Genomic DNA, 27,389 nt, shown 5'->3' on the forward strand with positions numbered 1-27,389 from the left:
CCAAGGCAGCCTCTTTTGGAGTGAAGCAAGGAACCAAGCCTTGCAGATGGAGGTAGGGTGGGAAATACTGCTCTGCGGAGAAGCCAGTGTGGAGTCCTTCATTTACAGAGGGAACTACAGAAACTGCTAGTGGTCTGAAGAGCCTCTACCAGGGGTTACTGATACACAGATCTGTGGCTTTGAGGACACTCCATGGGAACGAGCTGAAGAGCCTGGCCTTAACACTGGGCTGGGCATTCTCTCATGTCATGCTCCTGACACCCATTCATGTGACAGTCCCTTTGCTATGCTCCCACTGAACTACTGCCATCTAATAAGATGGTCCATCCCTGTCACCTCTCACATGCTGGACTGTAATAATAATAATAACAATGTGTTTATCCACCTTTGTAGATGGATAGTGAGCTCTTTGTGGACATGTGTCATGTTTGCTTTAGTATTCTAAAGGCTTATTTTCAGGGTCTAACATTTAGTAAACCCTCAACAAATGTTTGTTAAGCCATAAATGAATAAGCTAATGAATGGATGGATGGATGGATGGATGAGTGGATGGATGAATTCGTACCCCAATGACAGAGAGTTAAAGGTTTTTAAACGTTGAAACAAACATTAGCCAACTCTCCACCCAAGAATGGAGAACTTCTAAATCATACTGAAGTCATTCACTAAGGACCTAAATGGAAAAATATCTTCATGTCTTTTTTTTTTTGAGACAGGGTCTCACACTGTCACCCAGGCTGGAGTGCAATAGCGTAATCACGGCTCACTGCAGCCTCAACTTCCTGAGCAAGCAATCCTTCTACCTCGGCCTCCTGAGTAGCTGGAACTACAGGCACATGCCAGGATGCCTGCCTGGTTAATTTCTGTATTTTTTGTAGAGATGGAGTTTTACCATGTTGCCAAGGCTGGTCTTGAACTCTTGAGCTCAAGTGATCCACTCACCTTGGTCTCCCAAAGTGTTAGGATTATGGGCGTGAGCCACCATGCCCAGACTTCATGTCTTTTCAGCTACTTATTTCTTCCTGAAATAAAATTCCCCTCTCCTCACTGCACTCCTGTGTTTTGGGGATTCTAGGGCAAAGGGTTTGGGGTGTAAGCACTGTGACATTAGGCTGGGTCAGCCCACCCAGGAAAAGCCATTATTTTAAAAAGTTTATCTCAAAATGTCACCTGCAGAGCAAACACACTTATATCAGACACTCTGGGTTGCTTGGTAGAAGTGCAGATTCTTGGATCCTATATCTGACTAATAAATCAGAACCTCTAAGGTAGGGACTTAGAAATCTGACTTTTAAACAAGCCCTCCACACAGTCACGCAGCACTGAAGTTCAATAAGCACAAAGTTAGACTCTTTGTGGTTGTGTACACTGGAAAAATTATTGGTTGGATTCCATCTATATGAATTCGGTCTCCTTTCTAGAAAATAACATTAATATTAATAATGTCAATGCTAGCAGCAGCCAATATGTGAGGGCATCTATGAGCCAGGTGTCTTGTAAAATATATCACATGCATTTTCTCACTTAAACTTCACACCAGCTAGTGGCATTGGCATTGCCATGCCTATTTTGCAGATAAGAAGATTGAGACTTTGAGAAGCAAAGTGACTTGCAGAGCTGGGATACAAAGGCTGACTCTGAAGCCCAAGCTCTCAATCAATTATGATGATACAGTGTCACCTGTTCAGAAACCAGGGACGTGAAAGAGAAGGTGCAAAACATCTTTCAATGCTGTGTTGAAACAGAACGGGAGGAAAAAGACATCTCTCCTAGTTTAGTAAGGAAGAAAGTGATGCGGGGTGACTGAGGACGAGCTCAGCCTAAAAAGGGCTTCCTCCTACCCCTATGTCCAGGTGATGTGGTTATGACATCGCCTCCCTTGGTCTCCACTGTCACTGCTGCCCACAGATGGGAGAAAGCATCTCATAGGATTCCACAGGAGCTTCAGACTCACTCCTATGCCAGCTTGAAATGATGGGAGGGCTAGGGCTCCTGACTCTAAGTTCAGGGTGATAAAGGGGAGTGGAGAAGGAGTAAGGAATGTCTCACCAGGTCAGACGGTCTAACAACGCCTCCTCACCTTGCGGTTCCCACTTTTAGAGGAACTCTACACCCTCTCTCCTACCCCTGGCTGTGATGAACTAAATCTCGCACCTCTGTCTTGGTGGTGATAATTAAATATTATCCGCCTGTCACTTGGTGCACATGTTGTGTGTATTCTCAGACTTTAATGAGCTGGTATTTGTCTTCTGTAAGCAAAAATATTTCTTTGAGTCTCTTCTTTTTCAAATTGGGGTGAGCAGTTCAAGTGAAGATCTCTTACTACTAAAAAGACAGTCTGCTGGCTGCCATGTCTGTCTGAACCATTTCCACTTCTTTTTAGTGGCCATGGGCAAGTAAGGCTTGTCCCTTCAGAATCAGCCATTGCTTCCTGAGGTTACATGAGCGGCGGTCACATGACTAGGGGTGTTTGGAGACTTTGAAAGCCAAGGGGATGAGAAGGCAGGGAATCGGCATAAACTGTTTTGGCGGGGATATTCTAAGGCAGCCTTCTCCAACAGGGATTTTCATCTCAACACTGCTAACTACAGAGCATATATGAGTGAAAGTTTTCTCAGTTCTTCCAAAGGAGGTACTTTATCCAGTACCATTCTAGATGCACAGGAGAGAAGTTAATTCATTGCATAGATCGGATGGCTTAGGACAGTGGTTCTCAAGGAGGACCTGCATCAGCGTCCCCTGTGTCAGCACTGCTGGGATATTTACTAGAAATTCAAAGTCTTGCACCGCCCTCCCCAGACTTAGAGAATCAGGAGCTCTAGGGATAGGGCTTAGCACTCTGTGTTGAATCAAGGTGGTTTTGCCACATGCTGAAGTTTCAGAACTACTAGTGTCCATAAAGTATTAGGGCTTAATTCTCTCATAGAGGAACCTAGGTTGAAAAAAGACTGTTAGTTTTCAGATATCTCTATCTGTATTTGTATCTATATCCATCGCAGTTTAAAATAAAAAAATATATATCCCTTCAGATTTTTTTTCGAATGTTTCTAGATGGAAAAGTGATTTGCCTTTTCCAGTCCACTTTGGTAGATTGCTGTATTATTTTGCCCATTCACGAAATTTATAACAATGTGTTCATTGCAGCTGCTCCCCGGGTCTGCATTCATGTTCTTCCCGGGTGCCTCTGACCCATTGCCAGGTTTATAAACTCATATAGCCCTTCTTGAAAACTCACAAAGCAGGACAGAGACTAGGGCAGAACTCCCACCCCCACCCCAACCAAACAAAAAGAGTGATATAATTAGTGTGCTGCAGGATTGAATCTGGAGTTGATGAGGAGCAACCTTAATATTTATCAATAAACAGCAAAGTGCTTAGCACACCTCCTAGGGAAGTCATTAACCATAAAAAGGATACTCTACACCAAGGAATCTCCTCCAAAAAAAGAACTCAGTTAATTGTGAATTGCTTACGCCAGGTGAGACAGAATTGGTGTCTACCCTTCTCACCTGACATAAGCAACTCTGAATTAACTGGGAGTTTCTTTTTATAAACACCATGCAGCCTTCTTCTTTTTTTTTTTTTTCTTTGTGGTTAATTACTTCCTTGGGAGGTTTGCTTTTCTAGTTCCCATAACAAGGCCATTATTGTCTTTAGCATAATCACTGCCTCATTTGCTTTTGTGCCCTGCCTTTAGACTGCTTTGTCTCTGCCAGTCAGGGGGGGATCCTGAATTGTGCCTGGTGGGCAACCCTTAGGACTGGGGACCCTGTGAGCCTCTTTTAGCCCCATCACTACAGGAATTTGGTTTTGGCCGGGTGGGAGCTGGGATCAGGGGTAGGGCTGGTGGGGAGGGAGGTGGGTAATGCAGGGTATGCTGGGGAGATGGTCCCCCAGACTTTCCTCTCTTCCCTCTGTGCAGCATTCCAGCCATTTGTTATGCTTTCAGCTGCTGACACCAGGAACAGGGAAGGGAGCCAGGAGAGCATCTCCTTTCTGGAAGTAGAAGCTGATCTGTAAGCAACCGCTGTGCTCAGTGAAATCACCAGGGAGGCAGAAGGAAAAACAGTGAATCTTACCAGCAAAAGTCGTGCGATTCTGACTTGGAAAAAAAAAATGCATTATGTAGTTATGCCTTAACTTGTTAAAAAATGAATTAAAGTGCTTTCTCTTTTGGCTCTGTTTCAGGAGAGAGAAAATGAATGAATGGGAGCTCTGTAAACCACATCAGGTCTGTAAACTGTTTTGATTGTGTATTCCTATCAGTGTGCGTACATCTGTTTATTTACAAATTACATACAGGCACAATGGCAATCATAAATTATGGAAACTGCAAAATATCCATTAAGAGGATGAGAACAAATAAAAATAGAGTATCTAATACTCTCATCCACCACCCTGATGGATTGCACACTGCTCTGGACATCACTGAAAGGACCTGTTGGGACCAGGAAGGCAGTGATTGACTTTGGCTTGGTCATTCATATTCCTAGGTTTCAATGGCTGGTCCAAGGTGGCACTAAATACATTTTTGTTAAATCAAATGATTGGACTCATGGATCTTCTTACACTCTGAAACAACTTCTGCTCCTAGTGAATTCTGACCAGTTAGTAATTTTGGTGGGGGTGGATAACACACCTGTACTAAAGTCTAGGGAACATTCCACAGTATTCTTAGGAGATCAGGTGGCCCACAGGCTAAGCCAACCTCATTTAGCCCCAGAAACTTAGCACTCCATCAGGAAGTAACATGGGGAAATTCAGCTCAGAGGTTTAGAATTGGGGACAGAAAACTATTCCTGTAAAGGGCCAGAGAGTAAATATTTTAGGCTTTGATGGCCAAGTGGTTTTTGTTGTGACTCCACTCTGAAATGGAGAGTGAAAGCAGCCCTAGACCAAACATAAACAAATGGGCATGGTTATATTCCAATAAATGGAGAGGTGTGGGTTAAGGGGTACAAAGTGTCACTGATGCAAGATAAAGACATTCTGGAGATCTACCACATAGCATAGTGTCTATAGCTAACAAAGTAGTGTATACTCAAAATTTGCTAAGAGGGTAGATCTCACATTGAAATGTTCTTACCACATAAACTTCTAAAACCAAAAAGTCACCCCACAACAATAATCACAAAGAGAGCAGTGTGGCAGGCTATGTCTCAGCAACAGCTGAACAGGCAGGCTTCCCTGACAACTGTTTTGGCACTGAATGAATGATTAGGTTAAATATTATAGGCGGAAAGAGCCAGCGCCCTTACACAAAGGCTGGAATGTAACAAAAGCCCACCAAGAGTCTTGCCTAGGCCTTTCCTGGGCCTTGAACCTTCACGAGATAATGAAGGAATTCTTACATTCCTCGTACCAGGACCCGTTTAGGATTAAACAAGTTTTACTGGGAGTCTAAAGGAACTCCCCAGACCTCCACACCTTAGCTGGAGACAAGATAAGGGTTATCACCCCTGGCATCAGGACCCATCTAGATTAAGCAAATTTACTGAGGCTCTGGAAGAAGCTCTCCAGGACCCAAACCTTAGTTACAGATTAGATGGAATCAATCACTTGTGTCTTCAGATGAATGCACACTTACACATAGACACATAGCTTAGAAGGTATATATGCACTGGAAAACTTTGTAATTTTGTGTTGGCCTGTGAATGATCTCTGGCCTTCTCCCTGTACCTGGGAGAGTTTATTTCTGGTTACTTCCCCAGTTTGTCTGCATCTTGTTATTGAACCTTGAAAACAAGCAGCCCGACCCTTGGTTCAGTCAGTAGGAAGAAACTTTGGGAGGTGACGGACATGTTTATGGCCTTGATGGTGGTGATGGCCTCCCAAAGTGCTGGGATTACAGGCGTGCGCCACCATACCCGGCCATATACACAGCTTTTATATGTTGATTATACCTCAATAAAGCTGTTTAAAAATTTATAAACATCAAAATTTGAATTCACATAATTTACACACCATCAAATATTGTTCTTTTTATGATTTTTTCCCCCCAGCCATTAAAAATGTTAAAACTATTTTTAGCTTACAGGCCAGGATTGGTCCATGGACCATAGTTTGCTGACAACTAGTTAGAACAGACACTTTGGAGCCTCAGTTGGGTTTGGGTCTCAATTTTACTAATGGTGGTTGGATTATCTCGAAAAAGTTACTTAATCACTCTTCAGGCCTTGGTTTCCTCATCTGTAAAGTGACATCTCAAAGGGCTATAAGGATGAAGGCAGCAGGCATTGCTTATGACAGCCTAGTGTGGTAGGCATAGATTGTCATCCTCATTGTCACCGACTGTTGTCCCCAGCCCTGAAAGGTCTGGCAGGACTGGTCACCCTGAAGGCAGTGCCAGGGTCCAGCCACCTTTATGTGGCAATGGACACTTGGGAATTCTGAGCCAGCATCAACCCCCAGTGCCTCCAGCTGGTGTCTCCCAGAGATCCCCCCTGCCATAAGGATACCTGTTCTCTGCTGCATTTGCTTCAAAGAAAATGTTACAACAACATTTGACAATAGTGCAGGGGAGGTCTTTCAGAAGAAAAATGACTCATGACAAAAGCATGGACAACGCTCTGATCTTAGGGGCTGGGAATGAGAAGACGCATGCTCACCTCCCTCATTATCCTTGTTATCAGCACAGGAAGTTTCCATGGCAACGTTGCATCCGGGCCCTCTCCAGCCGGTCTGGCAGACACACTGCCAGCTGTTCTGACCCAGTGTGCATCTCCCGTTACCGTTGCACAAGTCAGGGCAGCCATCTGGTTGGAGAAATGGAGAGGATGAGAAGGAGGGACGTGAGGCTGCGCTGGGGAAGCAGGGGAGCCATGCAGAGGGGAGCAAGGCCGCAGGGCAGCCGCTGGGCCAGCCTCACAGTGGGGCCCGCGCCTGCCTTCCACAGAGTCAAGGGAGCAGGCAACGCATGCAGTAGCAAGACAGAGTGGGGTCGCAGATGCAGGGGATCCCCAGTGACAACTGACCTAGGTCAGAGGCAACCTTCCCAAAGCGGGGAGTTCAATGCACATCCCAGACAACTAAACCAGTGCTGAGCTGACAACCAGACTAGCTAGGCTGTGATTTCCAGCCAATAGCTCAGGATCGATGCTACTGAAAAGAAGCTTTTCTTTCTTTCTTTTTTTCTTTTTTTAAGAAGTGCTCTTCCGTAGAAGAGAAAAAATTCCCTATCAACCCAGGATGGAGGCAAAGTACCCGCCATCTTTCAGAGTTTTAAATACATATTTACATAGGATTATCATGAGCTTCTCATGACCGAAAACTGGATGGTTCTGCTGAGCTATTTTCATATGCTTGTACAGGTAATACTTAGTTTTAAGGGGCACTTAAAGATGTTGGCTGCTTATCACTCAACCTATTTATGGCACGATTTGAAAATACTGCAGGATTCGAAGGCTGTGGAGGGTATAGATGCTGGGTGCCATGAATCGGGGAAAGATAGAAGAAAAAAATATATGTGCTTGCGGGAAGGGTGGTGGGGTAGGAGTAGTTCTTATTTTGTGGATTTCTTTTCCTTTATTGGGGTGTGTGTGTGTGTGTGTGTGTGTGTGTGTGAGCATGCGCTCACGTGCCTGTGCAGAATCAGCTGCCTGTGTAATTTTCTGATTACTCCAGGACCCAAAACAATTGCAGCCAGCACTCTCCTGATCTGAGTTTGGACAAAGGGAGTCTGGGGGAGGAAAGTGGAGAAAGGAGGTGCACTAAAGAGAGAGGGGAAAGGTCCCACTAGCAGAGCCTCCGTGACTCTTTATAACAGGTAGGAGAGAAGCAGAGAACTACTAGGATGTGGCCACACTCACAAAACCTTCATGCTGGCAAGAATTCCTAGACATCTTCTCATTTTTCTTTCTTTTCACAGCTTTATTGGGGCGTAATTTATACACCATAAAATTCACCTGGTTTAAGTGTACAATGCAATGACTTCTAGTAAATTTGCAGAATTGTGCACTGGGATATGTTTTCTTACTTAATTTAAATATACCCCAATGACCATTAATTTAATTTTCCCCAGAAAGTAATTTCCTCGAATATCTATCTCGAATCCTATCTCTACCTCTGCCACCATCTCTGTTTCCATCTTTTTCTACGCCTATTTTTAAACTACATAAAGTGCAGGCTGGATTGGGCCATGGCGGAGGATAAAAAGCTTTGTAATGATGGAAGTAATTGATTTGAAACCTTCCTGGCCCAAATCTTGTGAATCAAAAGCATGCATCTCCCCTATTCCTCTCTCCAGTGTTCCAGAGGCCTTCACCTAGCATATTCCTTCTTTTCTCTTGAGTACCCCTTATGAGAATGCTGATAAACCTAGTATGTGCATATGGCACTGGTGGGAATTTGAGATAGGGTCTCACTCTATCACTCAGGCTGGAGTGCAGTGGCATGATCATAGCTCACCGCCACTTTGAACTCCTGGGCTTGAGTGATCCTCCTGCCTCAGCCTCCTGAGTAGGTAGGACTGCAAGTGTGTGCCACCAAGCCCAGCAATTTTTTTCTTTTTAATTTTTAGTAGAGATGGGATCTTGCTATGTTGCCCAGGTTAGTCTTGAACTCCTGGCCTCAAATGATCCTGCAGCCTCGGCCTCCCAAAGTGCTAGGATTACAGGCATGAGGCATTGTGTCTGGCCGGTGGTGGGAATTTAAAGGCATCTTCCTAAGAAGTAAGGTCTCAAGGGTATGCAATTAAGTTTTACTTCTTTAAGAAGAGGAGTTTCACTCTTCAGTGTTTGCTGCCTCTCATCCTTTCCAGAAGGTGGTATTGGATTGGGATCTGGGTGAGGAGTGCATGCAACAGAGGAGACCTATGTGGGGCACTCCCTAGGGAAGCTGAGCTGTCTTGAGAGGGCAAACAAGGAGACTCTTACCAGGGAAACAGTTTTCTTTTGTTGCACAGCCTGGCGCTAAGTCCAGCAGGCAAGTAAATCACCAGTGTGGGCACACCTGGAGAAAGCTTGTTTGGTCTACACACCTCTCCTCACAAAGCCCAGATTCACATTTCCATGCTTTTCCTGACTGTGGCCCTGCCTGGAAAACCCCTGTTCACTTCCTACCGTGAGAGGGTATGTGGAGGGAAAGCCATCCCCAGTTGCAGAGAAATGCCACAAACATTTCTGCAGGAACAAAATGAGCTCAGTAGGAAAAGCCCAAGGGACATTTCACAGATTCTCAAGGAAAAGAGAATTTCTTCAACCTCCAGCTACCTTCAGCTTTAACAATTTCTACTGGTAGAGTTTTGGGGAACGGATCACAGAAAATACACTAAATGACAGACCTATCAACATTTGCTCAGCATGGTATCTATTTGGCGGAGCTTTGTTATTTAGCTACTTTGAGGTCTCATGTCTGACTAAATTCATGTCCAATGTGTCAACAGAAGCCTCATTGTATAGGAAACCCACGTCCGCTACATCAGATTTAAATCTGCAAAAAACACTAGCGTGTCAGTCAGAGATACGCACCCAAAATACATATATTTCTAGATTGAATGAGGCTTTTTTTTTTTTTTAACCCCTTCTCTTTCTCTCTTGCTTCCTCCCCACCCTTCCCCTGCCGACCAACTGAAGAGAAATAAACAGACCACAGTAGCAGGTTTTCTCCACATCACATGAGGAAGATGAAAACATGAGCAGTAGGAAGCTGGCAAATCTCTGAGAAGTTTCAGGGTAGCTGGGAATTAATGGACGGGACTTAGCTTTTAGCTTGAAGAGGAAGAAAACAGCCCTGGTAGGTGCACGGCGTTGCTAGGCAACCCCAAGCTAACTAACCCCAGCACAAGTTCATTCTACCGGTGGCCTTCTGAGGAGGTGATCCTTTGTGTTTGCAAAGTGCAAAGCCAGCTTCTGCTTAAGGAAAAACAAAACCTAGGAAGTAATTAGTCTGGAGGGCAAAACAGGTATGAGGTAGAGGCGTTTCTCTGGAGAGGATGCTATAACTGAAGTTGGATTGCGCTTATACTGCGGCACCCAAGTATACGCTTATACTGGGGCATCCAGGAAGTCTCCTATAGGAAGTCTTCTGGATTTCAGGCTGGTACTGCCTGTCTCCACGACCACTAATATAAAGCCCCTCAAAGCATACCTGTTTGGTTCCTCTTTTATGGAGCTAGAGAGAGCTGGCTGCCTGGAGACTGCAGGTTCTATCATGACCCTATACCAGTGGTTCTCAACAAAGGCAATTCTGTACCCCTATTTCTCTCCAGAAAACATTTGGCATTGTCTGGACACTTTTTATTTTTTATTTTTATTTTTTGAGATGGAGTCTCACCTTTTGCCCAGGCTGGAGTGCAGTGGTGCAATCTTGGCTCACTGCAGCCTCCACCTCTCAGGTTCAAATGATTCTCCTGCCTCAGCCTCCTCAGTAGCTGGGACTACAGGTGCATGCCACCACATCCAACTGATTTTTTTTCTGTATATATACATATATATATACACACACACAAACAACGACTATATATATGTGTGTGAATATATATATATATATATATATATTTTTTTTTTTTTTTTTTAGTAGGGATGGGGTTTCACCATGTTGGCCAGGCTGGTCTTGAACTCCTGACCTCAAGTGATCTGCCTGCCTTGGCCTCCCAAAGTGTTGGGATTACAGCACTCCAGTCATGAGCCACCGTGCCCAGTCTGGAGACATTTTTTGATTGCCACAATTTGAGGAGGGTGCTACTGGCATCTCGTGGGTAGAGGCCAGTGATGCTGCTAAACATCTTACAATGCACAGGACAGGTCCCACAGTGAAGAATGATACAGCCCCAAATGTTAACTGTGCTAAGGTTGAGAAACCTAGCCCTAGACATAAACCTCCATGAGATCCAAGATTTGGTTGGTTGCTGTTGAATCCCAGAGCTTGGCCTGGTTTTAGGCATGTAGAAGGTGCTCGAATGGATTAAAAACAATCAGTGCGTGCTATATCTTTTCTGTCTGCCTGCCTTGTATCTATAAACTCTTCTGAGGGTCATGAGAAGATAATAGAAACGTCCTCTCTAAGATCAAAAGTCCTCTTCCCACGGAGAATTTTCAAGGACACCAGTGATATGAATGGACTAGTTCTGTCATATTCCAACCTATATAGAGAGAGGTGATGTGGAAATTTGGGATTTAAAAAAACCTACTTTGGGAGGCCGAGGTGGGTGGATCACCTGAGGTCCGTAGTTCGAGACCAGCCTGGCCAAAATGGTGAAACCCCATCTCTACTAAAAATACAAAAATTAGCTGGGTGTGGTGGCAGGTGCTTGTAATCCCAGCAACACAGGAGGCTGAGGCTGGGGAATCACTTGAACTCAGAAGGCAGAGGCTGCAATGAGTCAAAACGGTGCTATTGCACTCTAGTCTGGGCGACGGAGTGAGACTTGGTCTCAAAAAAAGGAAACAACAACAACAAAAACAACCCACACCCTTATATTCTGATGGCCCCTAAATCTTCAATTCCAGTCTTCTGACCTCTAGACCTGAACTCCAACTTGCATCTCAACATAGCCATCTGTTCCCCACCTATACACTCATAAGCATCTCAAACTCAAAGGAATTCTGACTCTTTACCTTTCCTCCCCACAAACTCTGACCCCTTGAGCAGTGCATGGCACATCCAGGTATCTACCCCATTGCCCACCACTGAAACGTTGGAGGCATTCTTAATTATTCCCCTCCTCTCCTGCATTCTCGTCTCTTCTATCTAATTCCAACCAAGTTCTGCCTAATTTTCCTATAAACTGCAAGAACTCCTATCTGTCCTTCTTCCTAAATATCTTGGAATCTGTGCTCCACTTCCACCCCCACTGCTACCACATTAACCCCAGCCACCCTCATCTTTGGTGCAGATGCTTGTCAAAACCTCCTAAATGGTCTCCCTGCCTCCACCTCTCACATTCTGGACACTGCTGGAAACACTTCAGTAGCTTTCCATTGACCCATGGGTAAAGTCTGAAGTCCTTAACTGGGCTTGCTGACTTCATATGAACTGGCTCTTACCACATCAGCCTATCTCAATATCCCTTTAGCCTTTGGTTAGACTTAAGCCACTTGGCCTTTCCTTTTCACTTTTCTCACCTCCCTAACTTCAATACATCCTTCAAATCCCCACTCAGAAGTCATCTCCTCCTGGAAGCTTTTCCAAAGCTCCCAAGCTCATGCCAGCAGCACTGGTCATGGCATCTTTATCCTTTCCTTTATGTGGTACTATCCGCCCCACTGTATCACAATTGGCTGGTACCTCCTTGATGCTTGCTAGGCCATGTAGCAGCCCTCCCTTAAGACATTTTACTGTCACCTGCTGGAAAAGTGCCATAATAAATGTACTCATTGTCATTACCTACATTTTGAATGGTGCCCCTCTTGTGAACTGAACAGCTGCCCCAGGCGCTCCTGCTATGGTGTAAAACTGTCAGGGAGGGACCATGTCTAGATTGTTTGCTCTTGGAGTGCCACTACTTAATAAGTACTTGGGGGAAATGATGAATGAGTAACTCTGGCTGAATCCAATGGCTTTGGCAGAGTGGAAACGAAAGAGTTTCCAAGACTCTACACATAAAATTCCAACCACTAGAAAAAAAAAGTCTGTCCACACAGTTACCAGGTAGGCAGGCTTTTTGCCTTAACAAAAATTAGGCATGAACAAAATAATGTCTACAGCATGGTAAAAAGGGAAGCATAAATGCACTTGAAGAAAGCTATAATTACCATAAAAGGCTTTTCTAAAAAAGCATCAAGAAATGTTCTGCCATGTGCAGCAATTTAAAGGTAGAAATAAGTGGCTAATACTGCAGGAGGAGTATGAAGAGAGAAACAGGATTTTAATATTCAACATCAAGCATGCCTAAGAAAAGCATAAAGGGCAATACCCTATCCAGATGGAAACGCAAGTAAAAGCATAAAACAAGCTGCATGGAAATGCAGACAGATGACAGGGAAAGCCAGAGAAGTGAGATGTCCCTGCTTGCTTCAAGAGACCATCAGGAAAGCACCTACACCCTAGGTTAAACTGAGGTGAAAAAAAAGAGTGTTTTGTTGTTGTTGTTGTTTTGTTTTTCTTTTTAAATTTCAACTATGGGGAAAACCTTTTTATTTTTATTATTTTTATTTTTTTATTTTTTAAAATTTCAATGATGGGGAAAACCTTAGCCTGGTTTGGAGTCAGAGTTCTGGGACTGGAATCTGCATGTCTCTCTCGCTGTCTGTGTGAGCGTGGACTGGTAGATCCACCTCTCTGAGCCTCAGCCTGTTTGTAAAACTGTGTATTTTACTAGTTAATCTTATTTATTTTCTCTTCCAATAGAATACAGCTTCCAGAAAGGCAGAAAGTTTTGCCTCTTTTGTTCACTGAGATATTCTCAGGGTCTAGAAGAATGGTTGGCACACAACAGACATTCAAGAAATATGTGCTGATCGAATAATTTAGGGATGGTCACAAGACTGTGCTTGCTATTTTTTTTTTTTAAACAGATGCCAGAGGTATTAAATGGAATGATAAAGCTAAAGATTTCAACCGAGCTTGGCGCATTCTAAGTGCTCAGTAGAGAGTGGCACTCATTGTCAGTGTCTACATAGTTGTTATGACAGATAATGTAATTAGTGGTAAGCTTTCCCTTTAGGGCATAGCCTGAAGTGGAGGTCATTTCTCTTTGCCTCACTCTGAGATCAGGGAAAAAAACAAGAACTTATCCTTTTTCAAGTTAAAAAATGGTTCATCAAGTGTCCTCCGTGTGTGATTGTGTCACAGCCTAAGAAATCCTTAGTCTCCCAATGACCACCAGCCAAAACTCCAGCAATACCACATCGGACTGGCTGAGTGAGAAGAAAATCCACTGAAGCTAACGGCAATTATGAGGTGTGGAGGACACGAAGGTAGACTACATGGGGGCCCTTTCTCTTCGGAAGAATTGTGCTTTTGAATATTAATTTAATTAGGGACCCCCCTCCACCAACTGTTTTAAATATCGCCATTTTTTTTTCTCCTGGAGCTGTGCGTTGTTGGAATTAAAGAGCACACACACACTGGAAATTATTTAATAATAGAGTCTGCCATTACATTCCAGAGTTCTTTGTAGTTGAAAATAGCTGAGGTGTCGGAGATTGGGGATCACCAGGGATTCAGGTAGCCATTTATACTGAACAGCAGTGGCAAATGCTCAGACAATTAATCTGATGCTTCAAGGCGCTCTGAGGGAAAATGTCCAACTAATTTTGGAAGACTGGCTGCCAAAGAATCACCCTGGTCTCTGGTCTCTGGAAAACGGCAGAGCTTGTCCCTCTTGCTCACCCATGTGTGCGGGAGGGAGCTGTGTGGAGACTCTGTTTCTAGGCACAAATTGGCGTGAACACGCAGCTGTGAACCTGCATGTCCACAGCTGACTCTGCTTTGTTAGAAAAGATGTGGCAAATTGAGAGAGACAAATGTTCCTCTCTGTTTCAACGGTGTCTGTATGTCTTTAAGGGTTTGTGTAGATGCAAGTATGGGGGACACTGGGCTGGGCTGGGGTTTTGGGAGGCTAGTGATCCTTTCCATGGTCTATTGCCTGGGTTTTGCTCCTAAGGCAGAAATCCCTCCCCACAACCCCAACAGCAGCAGAAACAGCAGAGCTTCCATGAGGTGATATAAATTTGCCTCTAGCTGTCTAGGCTGCACATTTTCTGGATGCACCTGGATTCTCACTGATCAGCATCATTTCTGTCTGCATAGGACAAGGAAGGCAGTAGGCTCAGCCTTGGCTGCAGAAAAATGATGAACTTGTGAAAACAGTAAAAACAATCCTTTGACATTTGAATAAAGAGGAGAAAGGGGCCAGGCGCGGTAGCTCACGTCTGTAATCCCAGCATTTTGGGAGGCTGAAGCAGGTGGATCACCTGAGGTCAGGAGTTTGAGACCAGCATGGCCAACGTGGTGAAACCCCATCTCTACTAAAAAGACAAAAATTAGCTGAGCGTGGTGGCAGGCACCTATAATCCCAGCTACTCAGGAGGCTGAGGCAGGAGAATTGCTTGAACCTGGGGAGTGGAGGTTGCAGCAGTGAGTTGAGATCTCACCACTTCACTCTAGCCTGGGCGAAAGAGTGAGACTTTGTCTCAAAAAAAAAAAAAAAAAAAAAAAGGAGAAAGGAAGATGTATCTTACTTTTTGGTGTTCTGATGTTTCAAGCTCTTATCAATACTTTTTTTTTAAAGTAGGTGATCATGTGAGGAAATGAGGAAATGGAGAATTTAGGCAAGAGTAACTAAAACAGCTCTTCTTGGGAGGGAAACCCCATGTCAGTTACTCAGTGAATTCAAACTGAATTGTTATCACCCAGTTGCACTGGAGTCCAGCCCGGCCTGTGCTTTCCTTTATCTCCCTGGAACATTACCTTTGCGAGTTATGGAGGTGAATAGCACCGTGTTGTGAAAACGCATCCTAACTCTTGCCATGGCCCCGCTGAACATCCTCCGGGAGTTTCTCCCATTGCTTTGGATTGGAGCAGTGCTTCTCAAAGTGTGGTCCTGGGACCAGCAGCAGCATCTCCTGGGAACTTGTTAGACACACACATTCTTGAGCTCCATCCTGGACCTACTGAATCAGAACCTCTGGGGATGGGGCCCAGCTGTCTGCATTTATAACAAGCCCTCGGGATCCAGATGCCTGCTCAGTGTGAAAGCCTCTGCTTTAGGATTAAGTCCCAAACCCCTCAAAGTGCCTCAAAGGCCCTGCATTATCTGACCCTGCCCATTTCTCTCTTCTCATGTCACATCTGTCTCTGCTCTCTGTAGCCTGGATTCTTCTTGTGGACTTTTCCAGATGTGTCTCTCTGAACTACGCTCCCTGCACCCACTTTGGCTAAAGCCATTCACCTTGTGCTCAGCTGGCCTTTGTTTAGGAATGGCTTTCGTGGCTTCCAGCTCAGGGTTCCTGCCCCACTGCATGCTTGTGCTTTTAGAGCACCACCCTCCCCTTCTCTGTAGCGCTCATCGTAATTCTAATGAACCCTTTGTTTAAAGCAATGGGTCTTAACTGGGCCGCACTTTCACATCACCTGGGAGCCTTGAAAAACTCCAATGTTAAACTGCATCCCAATTAAATCACAGTCTCTGAGGATGCGACCCAGACATCAGTTTCTTTCCTTTTTTTAAAGCTACCTAGGTGATTCCTATGTGCAATGGATGATGAGAGCAAGTGGTTCAATGTCCACCTTCCTGGAAGCCTCCAAACCCCTCAAGTGTAAAGGCTTTGGCTCAGTTGTTCATGGCTGTTTTTCTAATTCTCACCTTACAGCATTAAATATATCTGTTGAATGAATACATAAAAAAAAAAAAAAAAAAAAAAAAAAAAACCCAAACCGTGCTTTGTTTCATTGCTGCTTCACTGTGTTCTGGATTCAGCAGCCAGGTACAAGGAAAAGCTTCCCACAGGCCACACCCCAAGCCTCTGGAAGGATGACACTTCTCTGAGCAAAAGAAGCAGCTGGTTGCAGCCCAGGGTTCAAAACCAAGCTGATGACAGGGGTTGTTTATGAATGTGGATATGGGTCTGTGCCTTTCAACTTGTAAGAAGCAGATACCTCTGGACTGAAAGAGGCAGACTAGGGCACCCAGTGAGTAGAAGAGAAGGCATGTTGGTAGCTTAGGAGGGTGACAAGCATTACACAAAGGCAGGGATAACAATAATAAGAGAGTCCAGTGGTTTAATTTGGTTTTTGGAGGAGAATCAAGTTGTTGTACCTTGTGCAGCTTATTCCCACAGCTGTCCAGCAAATAATGAATGTGGTACCTACCAGTATGGAAATAGGGACAAAGCGCGACTTTGATTTCTTATTTGTTATTTTTAACCATCCAATTTCTACACCCACTGAGCATCCTTATAGCCACAGGAGGGTCATAAAAATACAAATAACACCAAGGAGGCCTGTGGGCACGGACTTGTTACTTCTGCAGGGTTGACAGCTCTCTTTTAACTAGTGTAAAATCAGGCCAACCATAAATTGCCAGTTTGTTGTTGTTGTTGTTGCTCTTAGTGTAACTTCAGGAAATGTAAGGAAATCACTAAATGTTTCTAATAGATCTTAAGAGAGCTAGGCAAAGAATCTGCCCCAGGATGAAATTCTGGATTTTAGAAAGCTTTTTATATAATAGCCACAAAAATAGCAAACCCTCACAGGGACATTTCTCTATGCGGCACTTTTAGATCCCCTTCATGCATTAGCTCATTTAATCATCACAACCACCCTATGGTGTAGGTACTACTATTATTCCTGCTTTATAGGTGAGGAAATGGAGGCAGGGAGAAGTTAGGTAATTTGGCCAAAGTAGCAGGGTGGGTTCGTGGTGGAGCCAGGATTTGACACCAGCCAATGGCTCTACAGTTCCTGTTCTCAACTAGGGTGACCAACCATCCCAATTTGCCCTGGATGGTCCAAATTTTTGCACTGAAAATCTTGTGTCCCAGGAGGCAGCCTGGGAGCACTGGTCATCATTGAAAACAGGGAGTGAGGACTGGGCTCTTTTCATTGGCTGTCCTGGAGGCAGAGGTGGGGACAGAGATGAAACCCCCAAGGGCAAGAAAGAGGGTGCAGACTTTTATACCAAGTCACTTGTTTTGGTATGTTAGGGCTTCCAACAGATTCTGCTGTCTCCCGGGACCACTGCGTCAGGTCACCTCAGTCACCATGTGGCAGTACTTGGAATAATGAAGGCAGTGGCTCTGAATCTGGGCAGCCCGGGTTCAAACCTTGGCTTCACCCTTTGGCTGCATGATCTTGGGCAAAAATCATAAACTTTTCAATTCCTTAGTTTCTCCATTTGCAAAACCAGAGCAATAGAAGTACCTACCTCAGAGGGTTGGTGAAGTTTAAATGAAAGAATCCATGATGCATGGCACATAATAAATATTCTACAACAGATACCTATTATTATTTTTATTGTTGTTGTTTATTAAAAGTGTCCTCCAATGGTGGCAGAAAGGTCTGTGCATGGTTTAGGAAAGCCTTTGATTTGCACTTGAATTGGTTATGAGGAGAGACTGAATGCTAGTATTTAAAATAGGACCAGTGTAGTCAGTACAGCAAAGCCCCAGAAAGGTGCCCTCCAAAGACTTAAATGAAAATGAGAAACATGAGGTAATTTCCTGAGAGTTACATGAGTAAGATCTGTACATAATGCATGTGACAAGTTATCAATAGAATTCCCCTTAAAACGCAAGAGGTGTGTGAGGTGACACTATTGAGGATTGCAGAGTTTAGAAATCTCAACCAGGCTCAAAAAAACATGCCCACAGAAAGGGGTGGTCTGCCTGGGGTGTGGAGAGGGAGCTGGTGGAGCAAGAGAGAGCCAGGGTCAGTTCAGGGATGAGGGTGTCCACTTCGACAGAGGGGAGGGAAGCAACAGCACCTGCCATTTGTCCATGTTCAGCAATTCACATCCTTGTTATTTCACTGAGCCATTTCAAGGATGGTATGAAGTACATATTATTATCATCATTTGTGGCTGAAAAAGCTGAAGCTCAGAGAAGTTAATTAACTTTCCCAGGGTCATAATCACTGCAAGTGGTAAAGGGAGGGTGTGAATCCTGGCCTGTCCAACTCTCAGCCCATGCACTTTGTGCCCCCCTAGCCACGTAGGACTGTACAGGGAGGAGGCAGTCTCAGAATATCATATTACTTGCTTTGATTTCTTGTTCCCCAAGCAATCTTCTGCTTTTAACTTCATTTCCCATATAGATTTCCCTTTAGGGAGAGAATATACTGAGCAGGAGATGTGGAGTTTCCTCACTGTGAATTATTGAATGGCCATTTCAGGTTTAGATGGAATTTGGGTAGTGTGAGGGAGTTAGTCTAGAGCCTGATCCACTCTGTTAACAGAAACAAAATGGGATTTCTAAAGCTGAGAATAGGATCCACGAGCATCCTGCTTGGGGAAGCCCCTGCATGGCGTCCTGCCTGAGTGGTGGGGTGGTCTCCCTGTCAAGAGTTTTGGCTTCTGTCTCCTGCCCTGTCCCTAATCCTTGATGAGTTCGGTGTGTGTAAATCAGGGGACAAATGGACCTCCAAGGGAGAAATACCAATCCCACATCAAACATTTACCGAGTGATTAGAATATGCTGATTTCTGCCATATACCCATGAGTTTATTCTTTTATTCATTCACTAATTATTTATCGAGCATCTATTATGCACCGGGTGGTTTCTAGACATTGAATGGTGGTCAATGAGAGAGACAAGTTTTGTTCTTAAAGATCTTACATTCTACAGGGAGGAGGCCCACAATAAACAATAAAAATTACTATGGTATGTCAGATGGTAATAATTGCTATAGGGAAATGTAGGGGGAGGGGACCACAAGGGGGTTGTGTGTGATGGAGGTCACTGTTTTATACAGGGTGGTCAGAGAAGCCCTTGATGATAAGTTGTTTGAGCAAAAAACCTAAAGAAAGGGAGGAAGCAAATCATGCCAATATTTGGGAGACAGTAGTGCAGGCAGAGGAAACTGCGGGTACAGAGTCCCTAGGCATGAGAGTGCTTGGGGTGTTGGAAGGACAGAGAGGTGGCCTGTGTGGCTGTAGCAGAGTGAGTGAGGGGTAGGACCTCATAGTCCACTGTAAGGATATTGCTTTTATTCTTAATGGAAAAAAGTCACTGGGAGGTTTTGAGCAGAGGAGTGGTCTGATCTGACATGAGTTTTTAAAGGCTCCCTTTGTGTCGGGTGAGAAGCAGACAGAGGATAGGGCCAGGGCCAGGGCAGAATCTGGAAGACTGACCAGTAGGGACCCATCAGGACCATCTGGGTAAGGCAGGGTGGAGGCTTGAGGCTTGAGGCTTGGACGGGGCACAAATTTGTCCTGCTCTGTGACTCTATGTGGCACCACTAATGCTAGATGTACTTATGTTTCCCTACACATGCCTCGGAAGGGGAAGGCTTTAGAGACACAAAAGCAGACGATTAAACATACAGTCTATAAACAGCACTCCCCACCAACTACCCCTGTTGATGCAGCAAACCAGACTCCTCGGTTGGAACTAGCAGGCAGATGAGGTTGCAGAAGCTGGGTTTTGCGAGGATTCTGCTCTCCTCTCCAAGTTGCTTTTTCATACTAAAAATAACATGTGGAGATGAAGGGAAAGGGTGACAGGGGAGCATCGTGCTGCATAGGACAGACATGACTGAGAGTGGAGAAGCAGAGAGAACCATTGAGTCACAGCAGCTCTATCTGCAAGGTCAGGGCAGACAACCTATATGAATAGCTCCAGCAAATGAATGCCTCGCCTTTCTTAACACAGCGACTTCAGACCTCAAGGCTGCATTCATTCGGCCAGCTTCATCTAATTCTTGGCAATAGGGTCTCTTTGAACCACCCAAGCATGCTCCCATGTTATTACTCCTGGTCTTTTAATTCCTTTGTGTTCTCTTTAACCCTATAGGCCAGCTTGACCCACCCGAATGGGACACTCAGACATGCTTAAAAAGCTTGTGCTACCTATCTATCTATCTATCTGTCTATCTATCTATCTATCTATCTATCTATCTATCTATCTATCTAATGTATTTATATTTATTAATCTGTCAGACATTCCTTACCAAAAATCTGTCTACATCCTATGAAGATGTGGTCACAAAACACTAAGTGTCAAATGACCTGATAGAGGAGCCCATATTTTATATTGTTTTATGGCACTTTTTACCTTGTACAGAAGCAATAAAACATTCCAGTTTCTCCCCTGCTTCTTCACTTTTTTTTCTTTCCTCTAGCTGGCACGGTGTTTCCCCTGCCCACCTTTAGTCATGAATCTAAAGCCATCTATCACTTACCCATCCCATCCACGTGGCCAAGGGAACCCCAAACTATTGTGCACATATCCTGCTCTCTGAAACTTTCTTTTAAACTGTTTTTAGCTGATCAAGGACTTGGTGGGGAAGCCACTGATCATTACAGGGTCTTTATTTACAAATATTGCAGTAGTTCTGATCAGGAGGTACATTCATGTGTGGCACAGTATGAGAAATAAGAGACTTTTGTTTCTTGAAAGCTTGTAGAATGGTATTCAGAATTCCAACAATCTGGCCTATGCTTTCGTTAGGTGCCACTCTTCAATTTTGCATAATGAGTGTGCCCTTAGGAAGGCAAGAGCTTCTCCTTGGAAATCCTCTCATTTACAGAGAAAGAAAAATCCCTCCTTTCAAATACATCTTACACATGCAAAACAGCAGTCTGTTTCTGCTAAGTCACATTCTAGCTAAATGGATAATTGAATGGTGAATGGGAGCTGGTACTCAGCTGCTAACCTGCAGAGTTTCCACACATACACACTCCCAAACTGCAGCAGAGCAATTCCCAGGAGGCAGAAAGCATGACTGATTTTTCCAATAAAGCTACAAAAATCGATAATCCTCGTGGATGGAATGCTTGCATCTCTAACCATCTCAGAGTTTCATCTTCCTCTGCTATTCCTTCCAAACAAGCCTCTGTCTTTACTTGGCACATGTTCCCTATTCCATACCACCAGCATTTAGCCTGAGTTCTATTCCAGTTCTGCTGAACGTACCTTTTAGAGGCCCTGCAATGCGTCTTGATTTAGGGATGCTTGGGTTTTATGTGGCTCTGGGAAATGTTGCTTAGCTTTTCCGGAGCTCCAATAAGTTCTGATGTATGGCTGTGCATGCCTGCTTGATTAATGGCACATGTGAGGACTTGGAGCTTTCAGAGGTCACCCCATGTGTACTGAATAATACAGTGCAGAACCAAAAATATCCTTGGATGAGAATCCTGGCTGCACACAAAAGCAATGACATTGCCTGCTTTAGTTGACATTGCTGGAGACTCAGTGCTTCTAAGGAAATTCACTTCCCCCAAACAGATAATTTCAAGATAAAATTAGAATCATTTTGGTTTCTTGGCTGTTTCTATGTATAGTGCCATAGGTACAGGATAAGTAGAAGACTGGGAAAGCTAGGAAGCTGCAATGTTTATTTCTGACAGGACTTCCAAGTTCAGGATAGCCAGGCCATGGTGTGAAGCAAATTAAACATCCGTGCAAAATATGCTACCGTGTGCAATGCTGTGGTTGAGAATTTAAATGCACCAAAGTCAAGAGATTCGAAATGATGGTTCCCACAGCAACTATAACTCAGTTCTCTGGTGAATATAAAATTAACTTTATTGCAAAACATGCTGTTCAATTTACGCCTTAATCTAGTCATGGCAGAGTTACAGTTGCTGTGAGAACGCTAACTCTGAATTGTTTTGAATAATTAATTTAATGAAAAGTTGGTGGAAATGTGAACTCTGATAGAAAGTCAACTTAAATTTAGGGAAGTTGGCCAACTATGCCTATGCAGAGTAGCAGTGAGTCATTTTTGGAATTGGAGATTATTTAGTGTACTCTTTGGCCTGGGGGGCACTGGTAAAGTGAAAAGGGAATTGTCCTCCATCACCAATAACACACTCCTGCAGAGGATGGCTTTCCCGACAGGTGAGGGGGGCCCTCTGATGCCCATATTCTCTGATTTAATTGCTGGACTCCCAAGAAACCCCCTTGCAACTACTTGTGGGCAAAGTGCAATGATTAAGCCTGGCTTCTGTCAAGTCAACCTGGATTTAGCACTCACCAGACCCTCTCATGGACAGATAAGCCTTTCACACATTGCTTAACCTCTCTGAGCCAGTTTTCTCACCTGTGAAATGATGATGCTAATAGTATTCACCTCACAAAACTGACATGAGGATTAGAAGAGAGGAGGCATGCTGAGAACTTAGCACTGGGACCAGCCAGTTCTGTGATAAGTACTTAATAATGTTAGCTGGGATTTTCTGAAAAGGGAATTCAGTAAATCAGTAAATTAAAAACATGCACCAAATCAATTATTTGGCCTGCCTGGTTATTTCAGTCCAAACTGATTTGGTATAAGATGAGCCAGCAGGCAGGCGTGATAAAGACAGAAGCATGAGTTGGCAGAGTCTCCTAAGAAACAGTGTCTTCCCTGAGGATGCTTGAGGCCACTTCTGTTGAAGCTCTAGAAATGAATCAATCTATCACCTCTTCTACCAGGTTAATATTTCTCAATTTTTTTTTTCATTATCTCCTATCCTAGAAACCTTTTTATACCTTTCCCCCCCTAATTCCTCTCCCTTAATGCCAAAGACATGCTACATAGCTGTTTATGTCATATGCACACGTTTTATATATAAAAAGAGTAAGAATTTCACCCACCCCTAGAACTATTTTTCACTCTGTTGGGGGTGATATTATCCCCACTGCAAATTATGCACTAGGTCACAGGCAGATAAATCCCTTGTTCAAGCCTGAATCCTCCAAAACTCAAGAGAATCCTTTATTTACTTGGTGAGCCCCTTGGCTACTCCTTTGAATTCAGCTCTTGACTCCCTAAAAATGGGCTATTCTAGCACCTAAGAAGCACAGTATTTTTGAAGCTAACTCGTAGTGGATTCATACAATTCCCTCCCCAACTATTTTTAGATGCAATGTGGTTTTTCATTTTCTCTATCTTAAATGACTTGGGCAGTAAAGGGTGGGTGGTGAGGGCTCACACACAGGGAGTCTCAAGCCAGCCAGCACTTACTGAGCATCTACTATATTCCAGGCTTCAAGGCAGGGGATAATTTAGGACTTTTCTGAATAGTATGTTTTGCTGCCAGGCGCCACGTTTGGCCCATCCAAAGTAGTTGCCTCTGTCAGAGACCACGTTTCTTGGGAAGTATTGTCAGGATTTTAAGAGAAAAGGGTAAAGCCACAGCCTGGGAGGAAAAACAAAGTAAAAGGCAGTGCCCCCAGCCATGTGTGTCTCTAGGTTCTAAAGCTATTCTCAGCTTGGCTTTCACTACCTTCTTTATGTATCAGCCTCACGCTGCTTTTGGGGCCTCTGTCCTATCACCTCAAAGCCTTGGCTTGAAGCTTTTTACCTCGCTGTGATCAGTATCAGCAACATTTTAATGTCTCCTAAAAGACATAACTTTGTAACACTGAAATTGTTTGTTTTAATGGTTGCATTACTGTTCAGAAAGTATTTTAAAGTTGTATTACTTAGCGTAACCCCATCTCACTGGTGATGGAAGCACAAATTTAAATGCCAAGGTAAAGCCATCCCAGGAGCACTGAGATCAGTTAGACATGACTTACAGTGACCTGTTGGTCCAGCCGGCTACACTTAGCTAAACTAGAATTTCACCTCTGCATCTTCTGAAGCCTCAGCAGAGCTGAAAGTAGAAACTCTAGTGGCTGAAATCCCTAATGATCAGCACCTCTGTCTACTTGGGCCTCCCTGAGTTTCACTTTCTAGTTTCAGGAGTTAATTTAACCTGATGGCTAGTTCAGCCTGGTGGGCTTGAATGGGCATTCTTTCTCTGGGATGTCGGTAAACCATGCAACCTGAACTCTTTTGGTTTTACTGGAGTTGGCAGCACTGGGGAGATGTGTCTTCTCTGACTTTTTAGAATTTTTGGAATATATGCACCTGAGGCTACTAAGACAGAGATGGCTCCAGTACAGTGCTCTATTCGCTCCAGGGTAGAAATGTTTGTGTATGTGTGTGAAAAATACAAAGTATGATTGATTCGTCTGATGCTTTGAGAGGCACGATGAATGAAGATACAGAGAAGCCTCAACTGGCCTTTGAAAGTCTGTACAGTTTTCATTCTGCATAGCCAAGTGGAAAGCACAAGTTGATTTCTCCCAAGGCAACAAAAATAAAAGTTGATTTCTCCCTATATACTTAGGTATATAAAGAAATGGCTTTTTAAATGTATATACCTTTTAAATATTCAATATTGGTTTTGATCTACTGGGAAGAGCTGAAACATCATTCTTGATTCTAGATGCTTAATCAATTCCTCATTCCAATTAGATCAAGAGACATTTCCCAAACTTTTCTGCTGGATCTTTAAGGTCTCATCCCTGGGAAAGGCAGTTTCCTCTGGCTCTAAAGAAGCATGTTCTGATTTGTGGGATCAGATGGGAAGCTGGTAGATAAGTCAGCCTTTGTAGTTCCAATGCCAATAAGTCTAGTTATCTCTCCCACACATGCATTTAAAATGGCCAGGTGTTTCCCTGGTTTTGCATCTGCCTCTGAAGGATGTTTATGGCATGCCTGCATGCAGAGAATGTGAACAATTACAGTAGAATATCATGCTGGGAACTGCTCCCAGAAATCAGTAGCCTGATCTGAGACAAGTTAGAAGGAAAAGCAAGGCAGTCTAGAAAATGCAGAATACTTGTGTTGTGCTGTCCTGTCCTGGGAAAAAGATCAACAGGTTTACACTGCTGAACTGGAGTCTTCTCTCTGGGTCATGCCTGCAAAGCCCAAGGAATTCCTCTGAGTAGAGCAGGACATAGAGCACATATGTCCATCAAGCAGAGGGGAAGGCATAGCCCAGGCGGACTATGTGGCAAAGCTCTTGAACCCAGTCATAGAGGGGAAAACGATGACTCTGGAGGAGCCCCAGTCACTGCCGCTCAGTCCAACTTTCTCGGGTGTTCTATCCAAGGCAACTCAGAGAAGATTCTTGTTCCTGGCCTCCACTGCACAGCTCTGGCCTTTATCTCTATTTTACATGGCCACTCCTATGTACCTGCAGGAGCCTGAGAGAGGGCTGTAATCTAGCTCTGTAAGGGAAAGACTTCACAGTTGTAATTCTATAAGCATAAGGAAGGGAAAGGGACACAGGGTTCCCAAACAGCACAAATTATTAGGCACTGTTAGCACAATACAGGTATCCAGAATCCTGAAGATACCATTTGAAATTTTTAGGTCTTAAATACTTGCAAAAGCAGCATTTCAGAGCGTGGCATTAGACCAATGACCAATGCAGAGACATGTTGTAATAGATGTGGATGTACTGGGCTGGGCATGCTAAGAAGTCAGGTGGGCGCACACACACGCATGCACACACAGACGTGTACACACTCATACACACAACAGGAATTAGTCACTGGCTCGGTTTGCTGGTATTTGTTGTTGAGATTTGGGGCTTAGCTGTCATTTGGAGCAGATGGAAGGAAGATAAGAAGCTGAAAAGGGTGGCAGGGGAGGCATTAGTGGGAAATCCTGCCCATGCTTCTTGAATGCTGTATTTGCCAATGGTGTAGATGCTGGATTTAAGCCAATGAGTCCACCTAGCTGCTTTGTGTAAAATACTTTCTGCTGCTGCTCATTGTGTTTGGGGGCAATGGCTACCTGCCTGCTTCACAGGCTTGCTGTGAGGTTGACTGAGGCAACACAAAGTCTTTTGAGCTCCTTGGAGAAAATTCACCATGCAAGTGCAAAATATCACCATTGTATCATGGTAATGAGACTCCCACCAGCTTAAACCAGTCACCAAGGAGAGATGGGGCATCAAACAAGAGAAGCCAAAGCCGTTCCAGTCTCAATCCAGGCAAATGATGCTTCCTCACTCAATACTAATCCTGCCCTGGAGGTAGATGTCAGTAGTCATAGATGGGTGGTCCATTTGGCCCCCAATCTTGTTTGAATGGCCTGCACATTTTAATACATTTTTAGTTGCTTGCCAGCATTTGAAAATTGGGAGACCATGCATAACAATCCCAATATCTGGCCTCTACTGAAAAACTGGAAATTTTGGGAAGACTAGGCTTGCATTTCTACATGGCCATGTTCAGCTGGAGCTGGGTCATGTCTGCTCTCCATAGATGGGACATTCACTTTCCAGTTTGTCACCACTTCCTGGCCTCTTACACCCTGTTTAATGCACTTACTTTACGCCATTCTCGCCTACCCCATGTATGGGAATTTGAGTTTACAACTCTTTCTAGAGGCTCTTCCCTCCCTCTCCTTCCCTGAGCCAACACAGATCCTTAATTCATAGTGCCCTCAGTATCCAAATGGAGACGCAGTCCCCTGACAGGGGAAAGGCCTGCCCAACCACCTCCTACTAAGGGGAAATGGGAAGAGAACTGGTTTTTCACACTTCTAGCCTTTGCCAGTAATTCCACCTTAAAAGCTCAAAGTTTTCCTACTTAAGAGATGTCCAAGCAGTAATCTAATTAAGTAGATTATAAGCATCTGAAGGTTTTCAAAATAAATAAAAATGTAGACATAGCTAAGAGAAGATGAGGTTTCATTAATGAATGTGATTTAACAGAACAAGTTGTGCCATATATGGAGGATTAAAAGATAAAAAAGGATAGGAGGGAAAATAAAATTTTAATGAGTTGCCACCTTCATTTGATTTAACTAAGTTTCCTCCATGTGGAAGATATTAACACTTATGAGGGAGTCATTTGTGTGTATCCACACAGTTTGATACTTGACTACTTTCTTTTATGCAATTACATTGTGTTGCAAATGAATTTAAACTACTATTTGAAGTTAAAGGCCTCCATCCTTACGTTGATCTCCTTGGGAAGCTTGAGCAAGGACGATGTTGAAAAACTAACCAAAAATTATTG

At 43.9% G+C, this 27,389-nt stretch overlaps 1 protein-coding gene across 19 annotated transcripts in view; it reads right to left on the minus strand.

Annotated features, from left to right (window-relative positions):
• Window positions 1–27,389, minus strand: part of LOC105480824 (teneurin transmembrane protein 2) — a 3,943,693-nt gene that overhangs the window by 94,471 nt on the left and 3,821,833 nt on the right. For all 19 annotated transcript variants that reach the window (XM_071097760.1, XM_071097759.1, XM_071097767.1 and 16 more), the window contains one exon: window positions 6,609–6,755. In XM_071097760.1, coding sequence (XP_070953861.1) covers window positions 6,609–6,755 — 147 coding nt within the window. The remainder of the gene's footprint in view (window positions 1–6,608; window positions 6,756–27,389) is intronic.

The sequence above is a fragment of the Macaca nemestrina genome, chromosome 6, assembly GCF_043159975.1.
Source record: "Macaca nemestrina isolate mMacNem1 chromosome 6, mMacNem.hap1, whole genome shotgun sequence".
Lineage (NCBI taxonomy): Eukaryota > Metazoa > Chordata > Mammalia > Primates > Cercopithecidae > Macaca > Macaca nemestrina.